At 30.6% G+C, this 12,758-nt stretch overlaps 3 protein-coding genes across 3 annotated transcripts; 1 reads left to right on the top strand and 2 right to left on the bottom strand.

The window, feature by feature from the left end:
* Positions 1-771: 771 nt before the first annotated feature.
* Positions 772-2,983, bottom strand: Adat1 (Adenosine deaminase, tRNA-specific 1). Its single transcript, XM_013309020.1, has 2 exons — positions 1,810-2,983; positions 772-1,242 (listed from the first exon to the last, which is right to left on the bottom strand). Exons 1-2 carry the CDS (start codon positions 2,742-2,744, stop codon positions 843-845), a joined length of 1,335 nt encoding a protein of 444 aa, XP_013164474.1. The 5' UTR covers positions 2,745-2,983; the 3' UTR covers positions 772-842.
* Positions 2,984-8,115: 5,132 nt separating this feature from the next.
* LOC106115595 (quinolone resistance protein NorA-like) lies at positions 8,116-10,668 on the bottom strand. Its single transcript, NM_001311837.1, is given in 5 exon segments — positions 8,116-8,852; positions 9,184-9,402; positions 9,789-9,918; positions 10,348-10,479; positions 10,575-10,668. Coding segments are annotated over 5 exon segments (1,224 nt in total). The 5' UTR covers positions 10,617-10,668; the 3' UTR covers positions 8,116-8,151.
* Positions 10,669-10,974: 306 nt separating this feature from the next.
* LOC106115596 (complex III assembly factor LYRM7) lies at positions 10,975-12,663 on the top strand. Its single transcript, XM_013309026.1, has 4 exons — positions 10,975-11,159; positions 11,241-11,384; positions 11,813-11,894; positions 12,455-12,663. Exons 1-4 carry the CDS (start codon positions 11,139-11,141, stop codon positions 12,574-12,576), a joined length of 369 nt encoding a protein of 122 aa, XP_013164480.1. The 5' UTR covers positions 10,975-11,138; the 3' UTR covers positions 12,577-12,663.
* Positions 12,664-12,758: the final 95 nt, after the last annotated feature.

Genomic DNA, 12,758 nt, shown 5'->3' with positions numbered 1-12,758 from the left:
TTTTTGTATTTACTTTATAATACCTTACAAGTTCACAAAAAGTTTAAATAACGCTATAAAGAATACCATTTTATCTGTAGTGGAACGTAAAGGCGAGCATGTGCGCGCAATTTTCTCTACTCGCAGCGGTCGCAACTAAACACAAGCTTCAATAAAGTTTGAATCTTATAATACCTTTAATACTCTTACATGATACGGTTCCTCTTACGTCGGATTCGTTATCTAATTTCATGGTGGTCCTTTCAGGCTTTAGGGAGACAGTCGGAAGGTGTAATGCAAGATTAAATAAAATTATGACCTGCATAAAACACACGTAAATACAAACATAACAAAAACTATTAGAAACAACGACTTACATGATTCCATTCCCTCAAATTGCTATGAAATACATATTAAACAGAAATAAAATGGCACACAGAAGGAATTAAATAAAAATCAGCAAGAAGGAAGCCGATATTTTTTATGTGTTGTGAATGCGTTTTCCGATAAATAATACACAAAAATAATATTTAATTTTTTATTAAACATTCAAAACATAATTACATAATGTATTTAACTTAATGGAAAAAATTTGCCTTTATTATTAAAAGTAGTTTTATACACTTCTACACAATAATAACTGTGCCAATGTTCATCCGTTCGCTCAATTTTCTTATAGAGTACAAAGTTTTTTTTCCACATATTAATGTTTTACACAAGCATATAATTGTATACAGCATATAATAAACAATATAAAATTATCACTTAAAACTATATTTCTCGCACAGCTGTTTAGCAAATCTCAAAGTCATGTTACTTAGATGCTCTTATTAGATTTAATAAATCTACAGTAATAAACACCTTTAGAAAACAATAGGTGTGTCAAAATTTGGGATCATTATGCTTCTTCTGGGATCCGTATAATGAATCATTTTGTTTAGCTCAATAACATTTACCGCTAACTCGTCTTCTGTTATACAGAAAGACCACATATCCGGTTTAACTGTCCAAGATTTAAAGAAATTTTCTTTCGCTTTATGCCAGTTTTCATAATAACGTTGAGATTTCCTTTTCATAACGTTATATGGTATACACTCTAGTTTATCGAGTGCATATTTTTCTTTTAAACTTGGATCAAGTTGAAATAGAAATAAGAATCTTCTATACAAATAATATTTCGATATGCTTAACGCGATTCTCCTTGTTCTTTCCATTTTCTTTGTTACACCTATCCTTTTACCATGGACTGCAACCTCAACCAGACTGGAATCAAGACATTAAATCAAATACATGAAAAATTGTTTATAATTAATTAAATGACGTCTAATAGAGGGTTAGTGGCTCAGGGGTTAAGCACTTGACTTACAATCTACAGATACCGAGTTTGAGTCCTGCTATGTACCAATGTGCTTTTAAATTTTCGATTTGCATACGTACATTTATCCGACATTCTTACAGTGAAGGAAAACATCGTAAAGCAACCTGCACATATATGATGAGATGTTCAAAGATATGTGTGAAGTTAACCAACCCTTAGCGGGCAAGTGTGTTTGACTATGTCCTGGTCACCCCTAATGTAGGCTCTGAGCCCCTCAGTGGGGACGAATAGTGAGCTAATGATGATGAAATAAAATCTACAAGTTTAGAAGTGAGTAAACACCAAGTTTACGTTTGGATAAAAGCATAGTTAAAGCTATAAATGAATTAAATATTGTTCTATACATATTTCAAATTTAAGAATATATCAAATATGCTTCTGCACTTGTAAGTCTATGATTTAATTCCTTCATTCATCCAGTATGTAAATTGATGACAAAATTTAAAACTTACCCAAAATTAAATACTAAAATACTAGTGTGAGCAGGCCGAGCTCTCTGTTCACTTTTCATATAATAAAAAATTGCTGTAGCTTGATAAATATATGGAATAACAGGTACTGTTATCTGTTCCTCGCCATTTCTGTTCAGAAAAGCCCGAGTGAGTGATTCTTTAGAGTATGGTACTCCACCGCCAAAGATAAAATGTTTGATATAAATAGGTTCAGTTAGCAGCATGTCCAAAAGTGCTCCTTGGATGCCAACATGAATCCATCTAGCAATTTTGTCACTACATGATACAGAAAGAGTTCGGTCACCTAATCCTGGTTTAGTCCGAACCTGACCTAGCAAGTGATACTTTGCACCCGGCTCCTTAGGATCCTGTTCATTGTGTGGCAAGCATTTTGCTCCAGTCCTATGAATATCATCTATATCATCACTCTTTAATATTTTACGTTCTTCCTCATCGTGACCATCCTCGGCTTCACGTTTACGTGAAGTTACAACGTTTCCATGGTTATTGTCATTTGATTTAGGAATAATAGAAGCATCTCCACAAGGCATTTGGGATGAATAAAATATAAATTGAATATTTTCTTTCAATCGAAATTTTCCATTTTCTTTTATAAATATACTCTCCTCTGGTGATGTTATTGCCATTTCTAGGTTTTTATAAATGTATAACATAAATCCTCTTCTTGCAAACACTTCAGCATGACTATCATGGACTTTAACCCCTTCGGGTGACATTTTTGTGGCTCCAATACATTTCGAACCAGTACCTAATGATACAACATCGAACTTTTGAGTTTCTGTATTTAACCGTACGACGCTGGATAAAACGTTCCATTCTCCTGCGGCGGGTTTACCAATTTTCGGTACCTTTCTATATAATTCTATACATTCTAGTGCAATTTTATCTACTAATTCTTTAGAAAGCGCTTCCATATTGCACTTTTATAATGTATTCCGGTTACGAATTATTCCATAGTTCAATTTCTTATGGTAAAGAATAGAGTCTAGGTAAAACGCGGAACAATAAACTAAAAGTGTAATTACATCACACACACAATCTCACAATTATAATAATAAATTGTAAGTTTAAATTAAATAGAAATTGTGAATTTATTTGTAGCAAACAGCATCGTTCATTTTATTAACCAAATAAAAACCGAATAATGATAACAAAGAACTCTCCTCGTTGTGTCACTGTCATCAGTGACGTATGTCGTCGCTGCGTTCATATTTCACTATATTACTGCGTATCACAACTAATTGTTTTTTTAAAGATTTATGTTTTTTTTACCTTAAACGCCTTGAATAATACATGAACTTCGTATTTTAATGCGTTTATACTTTTTAACTATAACTTTTTTATTGAAAGGAAAATAACAAGTTCATTTACATTTAAAAAAAGACCAAAAATATGTATTACAAAAGATAGACCTAGTAACACTATGTTAGGGATTACCCGCTAATTATGGTCCAGTTGTGCATGATCAAGTGCTGACATACAACTGGAATAAGGTTAACATTATCTGGCGCCAGTGAATTCATATCGTCCTAGGCAGGCCAGCAATACTATTCTACTGTATACTAGCATAATGTAAACCAGGCATTAAAAAAACTGGTTAGCTTAATTACAATAGTACCAAGGATATATTTGACAAAATTTCTTTTTCGTTCTCAACAATTAAATTATTTAATTTTTTTTTTAACAGCTTAATTATTTCTATTAATTTCCTTAATTATACGCTTCGGCGTAAATACTATTTTTTTATTTTTAAATATTTCTCATCGCTACAATATAAAATGATACAGTAGTCTACGTAATGTTGCTGGCCGCTCGAGTGCACGTCTGCTATATCCATTGTACTGAAAATATGTGGGCGGTGATAAAGCAGGGTAGTTTCTCATTTCACGCCTCATTATATTACGTTGTGATATGGTCTATCCTTATTCCAATTTAAATTGTAATATATTCATACCCATACCTAGATACCCAGATACCCAGTAATGAAGACATCGTGGCTTAATAAATAATTTATATTTATATGTATTTCAAAACTTGGCTTATATGGCAACACTGCATTTCTTTATTTTCTTATCATCTTTTTTTTATTACAATGTCCTTTGTGATAAATGCAGTATAAATAAAACAATTGGACAAAAACAAATAGAGGGAGCGTGGCTATAGAAAATTTATTCAAACATTTAACATATCTTTATGTTTCTAATAGTAAAATTGATTACGGAAGAAATTGATGAAGTAATAAGACAAACAATAAAGCGACTCATAGAAATCTCTAGGAAACAATCAGATCGTCGTGTGCCTTATTTCCTTTCCTTTCACTGTTCGCCCTAAGCTATGTTTTGATTTTACCATCGATTAATCTTTTTCGTGAGGCAACGCAGCTGATTAACGCAATTCTGTATTTTTATATATGTAAGTATATAATCACATCTGTTACTGCTCGTTCGTTTGCCGCTTTATGATACAAAAAAAATACTATGAAATCAGATCACCTATTCAAAGGTGTTAATGCAACATGAATAATTCAGTTTCCCAAAATTTATGCAATAGTACAAATTGAATTAATTTCGATGTGGTTGGAATTAAAGTTACCCCCCGCTGAGTGAGATAGCTGGGAATATATAAATAACAAAAGGCTCAATGTCATCGATCGGAATCGATAAATTGGCTGGTGATATTTCATATTGAAAAAGCTTTACAAATCACTTTGTAGCTGTTTGAAGGTTAAATTGTGGCGCTTTTGTTAAAGCTTTCAAATATATGTTTTATATTTGCTTTAAGTATTTATCTATGATTTTTTATACGTTAACCGTGTAACTAGCAGCCTTAAAGCAAAATAACATCTCTATTCCACAGAGCTCCGGCAAAACCCTTCATAACTTACTTCAATCTTATCAGATTCGCTCTTACATTCTCTCAGTTCAATGGAATTGGAATAAAACCACATACACTTAAGTGTCTCTTGGATAGTACGTGTAATAACTTCTACTAAATGTCATGATAGTAATAAAAACAACAAAAATATACAAGTTTCAATAACGGCGATAACAAATCGGAATCGTGACGAGCTCGCATTAGCACGCGGCACGTTCCGGAGCGCACGGCATCAGATACCGCGTGGTGTTGCCACACGCCAACCATTTCCCAAGACCCTTATCGATTATACAGTATTTTTTAATTTTTAGAATATTTTTTTTTTGTAATTATCTCCTATACCGTAAATTATAGTAGTGGCTTAGTCATTTTAATCTTGTAATCGAACAGTTCTGACTGTTTTGGAGGTCATCGAAAAGGACTCCTATTACATTTTATAAGTGAATTAAGGCACTGACAGAAGTTTATCAAAGTAAAGAAAAAAAATTATTCATAGCAGCGATGACAGTCGCAAAAGAAGAATGAGCTAAAGTAAAAGACTGACACTAAATAGAAAAGTCTTAAATAATTTATCCTGGTTATAGTGTAAGCATTGCACCGGCAGTAATGCGCTCTCTGATATACTATTTCATGCTATTACAGTTGTTGTGTGTTCGTACCGCGTAGACAGCTAATATCGTTTGCAATGATCGCAGCCTCCGCTGCCCGCTCCTATCCGATGTAAAACGTATATTTCACGAAACGAGGATTGCGTGGGGCGGAAGCATAAAGCACTTTATTTAAATAAAAGTATTTTTATTTGGAATCGACAAAAAATAGTACCTACGATAATAATAGTCACGCAATTCGAATGTTTTAATGATGGTCAGTTTGAAAAATCCTAAATATATTATACTATATACATACCTTTTTAATTTATATGTAAAATTTAATTGATTAAATTATATTATACAAAAATATATACGCCTTTGATAATGTTATCTGCAAATCTATGATCAAATACATATGTAAGTATTATTTTCGTAGGTGTTTAACTTTGTCAATGCACCAACATACTCAGTTTTTATTCGTATAGAATTTCTTATGTCTACTTTCCAAGAAATTTCACAGCGAGTCGCTAAGATATCAACTGAATTATACAATATTAGCGGTCACCCATGACAAGTGGATTAAAAAAAAGACATAATTAGTAGTTAATAGCCTTTGTGTTCTTCCAGACTATGTTCTATACTATGCCAAATTTGATTGAAATCCGTTCAACCTTTCTGGAGGTACCTTCTAACATACATTCATTCACCAATCCATTCATACATCTAAACAGTCGTATTTATAATTTTAGCATGATAAGTAAAATATTATCCAATAGGGAAATGCGTATGGAATCTTATTTTCAGTCGATTTACTCTAAAGTTAATATAACTTAATCCGATTACGTTATAATAGATTAAGTAGGAACTATTTAACAGGACAATTTACGAGCGCACCTAACATGTCTCAGTATATGAAAATAGGGTTGTGACATCCATGGTTAAATGTATTTTATTTATTAAAGAGTTATATACAACACTTTGTTCTTAATTACATTTGTAATATTATACTCATATGAGCGGTATACGAATAGTAGTTAGTATTATCCGTAGAGAAAAGGGCTGCTGAGAAAGTTTAAAAAAGCACATTTCGATACGTTGAAAACACTGACAATACTTTTTTATGACATTTAATGCTATCCTGTTTCTTGAACAGTCGTTAATCAAATAAATTGAAGATTCTTAAAAGCGATGTTTACGTGATGACTTTAGAAAAATCCAACTATAGAATATTAAATAATACTAATATAATAAGCAAAGTAAAGGGTTCTAATGAGGATAATTTATTAAGTCATGTGTAGCAGCCCTGTGTAAAAGGGCAAAGCCGCTAAAGTTACCGGTGATCAATTAATTCCACACTTACTATAGAAGGACATCTTTATGCCCGACGCTAACGGTTCTTTGCTTTAAGTATCCAGCCATATTGGTAATCTGTCAACAAGGTATTACCGTTTTAAGATACACTTAAACAAAAAAATGTACTTTAAACGACTTATAAACCTTGGAGCAACAAAGTTTATTAAGTCTTAATTCTTTGGACTTAGTTACAAATTGACTTCTTTAAAATCGGTCGGTATAACCACTACCATAAAACTGCTAAGCTGCCTTATTGCAAAAATTCTAATATATTATATATGTATATACTTTTAAATATATTTACCTAATTGATATAACATGAACATGAAGTATGTGTTTTGAGCGAAAAACCTACTTATAAAACTTTTGTCTATCTGCTAGGAAGTCCACTTTTGTTATAGGTAATCGCCGAAAAGACTTGACCGATTTTGATAGGACTTTAAAGAAAAGGTGTGCTGCGGGAGAGACTTAGGATGTTTCCATTTTTATTTATTATTACGCTGAGGAAGTTGCGAGCGATTTTTTTTAATGCCGCGGACAAACTACCAACTGACAGCTAAAACCCACATAAAAGTAACCTTTAACATATTTAATGTTTTTCCGTTACATCATTCAATAAATAATTTCTATATTAATATTTTCCAACTTTAAGCAGTATTAAACAAACTAAATGAAATCACCTTTGCTAGACATGGAATTATGACCCGTGTTTGTAATAAAAAAAATATTATTTAGGTCATAAAAACCCTTAAATTATTTGAAAAGGTCTTCTGATTAACGTGAAAATGTTATTTAATTCAATAACAAAGTAAAATTAGTTAAAAACGCTAAAAAGAAAGGGCAGGTAGGATAGTAGCATTACTTACATAGGGTATGGTAACATTTTTATCACAACAGCTGACTGAACTGTCAAATCCAAAACTTCAAATAAATAAATTTAATCACATTTTACAAGCTGGGTAGAATAATATTGTTAAAAAATTTATTACATCTTACGTTACAACAAAATGGGTAACTGGAAACTAGAGGTTGGGAGGATGGCAATGTATACCACATTTCCCGTGGTACTCTTTTTCGTGTTCAACCAACCAAAATACTTTGAAGAATGGGTTACAAATACGAAACGCCAGATATTTCCTCCTGAAAACAAACAGGACAGAGAGGCCATTCAAAATCTAATAAAAGATATGAGAAAGAAACAAATGCGCGCATTGGAAGGAGAATGATTGGTATATTAACATATATAGACTTAATATTTCTTGTTTATTTAAATTAAAATTTAGTTGATACGCATTTTTATATTTTATTTTAAGTAACCTTTATAAAAATTAACAATTTCACAAATTAGGTATTTACAATTCAAAGTAGAAATTAAATAATATATTCACATGTCATGATGATGAAGATTCAAAAATTAAACAAAATTGTCTAAAACATGTATAAATTTATTAAATTTACAATATATTCAAACCAACATTATGTAAATCTATAATTATATTTTATCTTAATCAACTTTGTTTTTCCTTCTATATTGATAGCTCAATGCAACTCCGAGTAGTGTTGCAAATAATGATGCATATAAACCATATGCAACCCCAAAGTATTGACCAATAAATCCCGCCACCATTGGAGCAACAACTCCAGATAAAGATGTCACACTATTTGTAGCTCCAATAAGAGTTCCTCTATGTTTCCCTTTACATCTTGTTAATACCATTTCTAAGGAAACTAACCTACCTACAGCACTACCAACAGCTAAAGGTAGCAGACATACAATAAACATATAAACATTTGTAGCTAAAATCATTCCCGTCAATGAAACACCAACAAGAATAAACATATGTAAGTTTCTTACACTATAATCAGTATCATAAGAATAAAACTTATTTATATAACCTATAAAGAAACTAGAAACAGATGATATTACTCCTTGAATTGATATAACATACCCTATATATTTAGGAGACAGTTCATATATTGTTTTTAAATATAATGAATAGTTAGAGAAATAAACAGCCATTGCAAAACTTATTAAGGCCTTTAGTAGAAATACATCCCAGTATTCAGCCCAAGGTATTTTTGACAGTTCAACTACAGATTGCTTGCTGCTGGTTATAATTTTATTCATTACACTTTCATGTTCTGACTTGCTCTTTGTTTCTTTTGATGTTTTCTTAATGGTTGCTGGCAGGAAATAAACCAGTCCTGAAAATTATCATTAATTACTAATGCTTATAATTATGAAGACAAACAAGTCGCAAGTGGGAGTGGTAATAGTAACTGACTGATATAAATGCAAATTTTTGTCAATTATATTGGACTGTCTTATGAATAAAGTTACATGACTTATCGGATGTCTAAATAAGATGTAACTCTTTTCATTGACTTGTGTTGTTGAGTTATTTACAAAATTAAATCAATTTATTTCTTGAATATGCGTATGTGCATTGTCTTATTATATTATTTTTCGTTTATAAATCTAGCAATTTTATTTCATAATTTTACTACATCTAAAATCAAATAAAAAATGTCTTACCGGCATTAACAAGGAAACAAAACCCGACTATAATTGCAATATACATAAAACCATTCTCTGGATGATCTTCCACTATGTGTCCTCCAATAACAGGTCCTAAGGTAATCCCAACACCAGATATGGCTGCCATTTTACCATATATTACAGACTGTTTTTGTTGATTACTCTCATAATCCGGCACTAAAGCCTTTGTCAACAACTGTGTTTGTTTAAATAGACCTGAAAAATATATATATTGTAAGGCCAATATTATACATCACATTCAATACTTCTAGATTCAACAATGTGTGTACCTTATGTGCATTAAATATTCATTTTTTTGAAATAAGAACTGCACAATTGCTTAATGTTTTTTTTTAATTATATGTACATTTGATTGTGATACCTCAAATTGATTAAAAGTGTGTTTGTACAGTTCTTAATATGTTTGAAAAACAGATTATAATGTTCCATTTTAAAGTTATGTAATTGTACAACTTATTAATTAATTACCATCACATTTATGACCACAAAATTGTAATAAAATAAGAATATTAGGCAACAAGTATAAGCATCAGCAAAATGTCTTTCCATTTATAAAAAAAAGTAAATAGCATTTTAATTACCAAGCATTCCTCTTAATATTAAAATTACAGCTATTGATGAAATGAATCCCATAATTGAATAAACTCCTGCACACAAGAGCAGTGTAAACATTAGTATAGTTCTACGACCTTTTAGGTCACTTAGACTTCCCTAAAAAAGAAAAATACAAGTTATTAGTTTTAATTTAAGGTAACCTGATTTTTATTTACATCCATAGATAAGGTGTAAAATTGCATTATTGCAAATAGCATTGCATCTGAAATAATGTGATCCTTAAAATAAATCAAGGTCTTCATCTTTGCCAGCAGTATTCCGTAACTTAGTGTTAATAGTATAAAATATATAGTATGTTGGTTGCAAACTGAAACACAAATTTTAAGTAAATAGAATTGAATATTGAGCTAAATGCAATTTACATACATCAAATTTAGAATCATGTAACACAGAATTTTAATTAATGTTATGCAGATAATTTTAATTCAAGTTTTTAAATGCCAAATGTCAAATACATTCACTTTTAAAATTGTTACATTGGTTCTGGCCTTCATATATAGTTTAAAAAAACCTCATTATACTTACTATGAGAGGACCTGATCCTAATTGAAATCCTGAATATATTGAGCCTAACAAGCCAACATATATGTGATTTCCACCCAATTGGCGAATATGATTAGGGACCAAGGGAACAATTAAGCCAACGGCTAATAAATCCTGCAAATAAATGAGTGTGTTTGAAAACATATTACTTTCTACTAAAATTGAGTTATTTTTCATATATTAAATTGTACAAAATAAAAATTACTTACTAGGAAAGCAACAAATTGTAAGAGAAATATAGAAAGATCCATCTTGATTAATATATACAATTAAAATCACCGAATAAACCTTAACATATTTTTGTGTAAATAATACAGAGGAACGTTTAGGCTTACTACAGATGACCCAGCAAATAATTCAGTTCGAAACGGCATTTAAAGTTGAACTTTTAAAACTTGTGATTTTACGATACAATCCTGCTGTCACTGTCAAGTGTCAAAACGTCATTACAATGTCATTTTACTTTATGGATTTCTATTCTATATAGGGAGCGGCTGTTTTTAAGTGATGTTCAATCAGTTAATAGTTTGATAGTCTGTGCTGCATGTTAAATGTCAATCAATATGAATCCAAAGTACTGAACATTTTCCAAATAAGACATGACCTAAAGGTCTATGGTACAAGGTCATAAAATTAAAAAAAATCAATCAATATGACATTTGTCACCTTGTTATTGTTGTCATCTGTCAAGAGCTTGGTAGAAAAATCAAATAACCAAAACAGTATTTCTATTCTTGTGAGAATTATAAATTAATTATTCTAAAATTAATAAAATGAGTGGCCTTCGGAATAGTGTAATGTTAATTTCTTACGAAAAAGATTTGCGATATTTGTGTAAAATAAAATTTATTATCTCATGCTCAATGTAATTTTAGGTATTACAAAGCTTTAAAAAATTACATCGCACTAGACTCAAAGTTTTCGAGGGAGATTTAAAAGCATTGATTGCAGCTAGAGCAAAAATTAATGAGGAGTATAAAAAGAACAAACATGTTACAGAAGAAGGTTCAATAAGGGCTGTAAGTATATGTTCAAATTTGAATTAGGAAATATTGTTTTCTTAATACTAACATTATTTAAAGTGTATCTATAAATACTTTACGGTTATGTAACATTTATTTAAACATTGTTGCAAGCACCATAACATTATAACTCAATAGTATAATAGTGAGGATTGATCTTTATACAAAAAAGTGTCTAGTAAACCCAGTAGAACTTAGATTTCATGCCAGAATGATTAATTTAATCTCTACTAGACAAATATATAAGAAGAACAACATTCCCAAAACACAACAATTTTTTATTATAACCCAGTATGGTTATTGAGATGTTTCCAATACATCCTATATGTTATTAAAATCTTACGTTAACATTAAATGCTTTTATCCTTAAATAAATTACATAAATGTATGATTTATTTTCAATATAATGGTAAAATATGTTTCAGATGATTAAATTTAGCAAAGATGTAGAAACTGAATTAAGAACACAAGTTATACAAGCTCGGGAAGTGAGGCCTGGTGTATTTGGTAATACCATTTATTTAATCATTTAATCAAGGGAACAAACATTCTTTGGGGCATGTCTTAATAAATTTACATTATTTATCGTCTTTTATATTATAAGGTGGCAAATAAGCAATCAGCCACTTGAATATTACAAAATAGTGAATTAACCTCTGCCCATAGACAATTGCAGAAGCTTTGCCTAATTTTACTCAATACTAGAAGGGACACACATACAAAGGATATTTACCCTTCCTCGACTCTTAAAACAAATTCCACTTCACATCCTTTCCTTAAAAGAGTTGGGTGGGAATGTGAAAGAGTCTATTTTTTTTTAATTGACATGGGTTTTGACAAGAAATGTTTTTTTACATATTAATTCTTTCCACACATTATATACTTACAAATAACATTTTTTTTTTCATGAACATCCTTATGTAACCTTTGACCAAATTTAAATGTAATTGCAGAGGGCTTTTATTTCAGATCATCAATTTTGCCGAAACATACTAAAGCTAATTAGATAGTACCAACACGGACTAGGTTTTGAAATTGAAAATATAAGACTCATTTTTTTTTTTCAGAGGCAAAGATAACCGAAGATACTCTAAAATTGGATAATATTCCTTATAATGACAGTGCTGTACCAGATGATAAATTAGATGGTCCCAGACCTTGTTGTAAGGATCAAGCAAGAAGTAAATGAATATTTTTGGTATCACTAGGATATTGAAGTTTTGTTATATAGAATGAGTTATATAGTTGACAGTTATTTATGTTATCATTAGTAGTAAATAGTTAAAGATAACTTTAAGTAAATTTGATTTTAATCATGTTTGATTTTATTTACCTACTTATAATTAGTAGCATTTCGAGATATATATCTCA

The sequence above is a fragment of the Papilio xuthus genome, unplaced genomic scaffold, assembly GCF_000836235.2.
Source record: "Papilio xuthus unplaced genomic scaffold, Pxut_1.1 DF827777.1, whole genome shotgun sequence".
NCBI lineage: Eukaryota > Metazoa > Arthropoda > Insecta > Lepidoptera > Papilionidae > Papilio > Papilio xuthus.
Note: the sequence above shows the minus strand (reverse complement) of the source record. Positions and strands in the feature narration are given on the sequence as shown.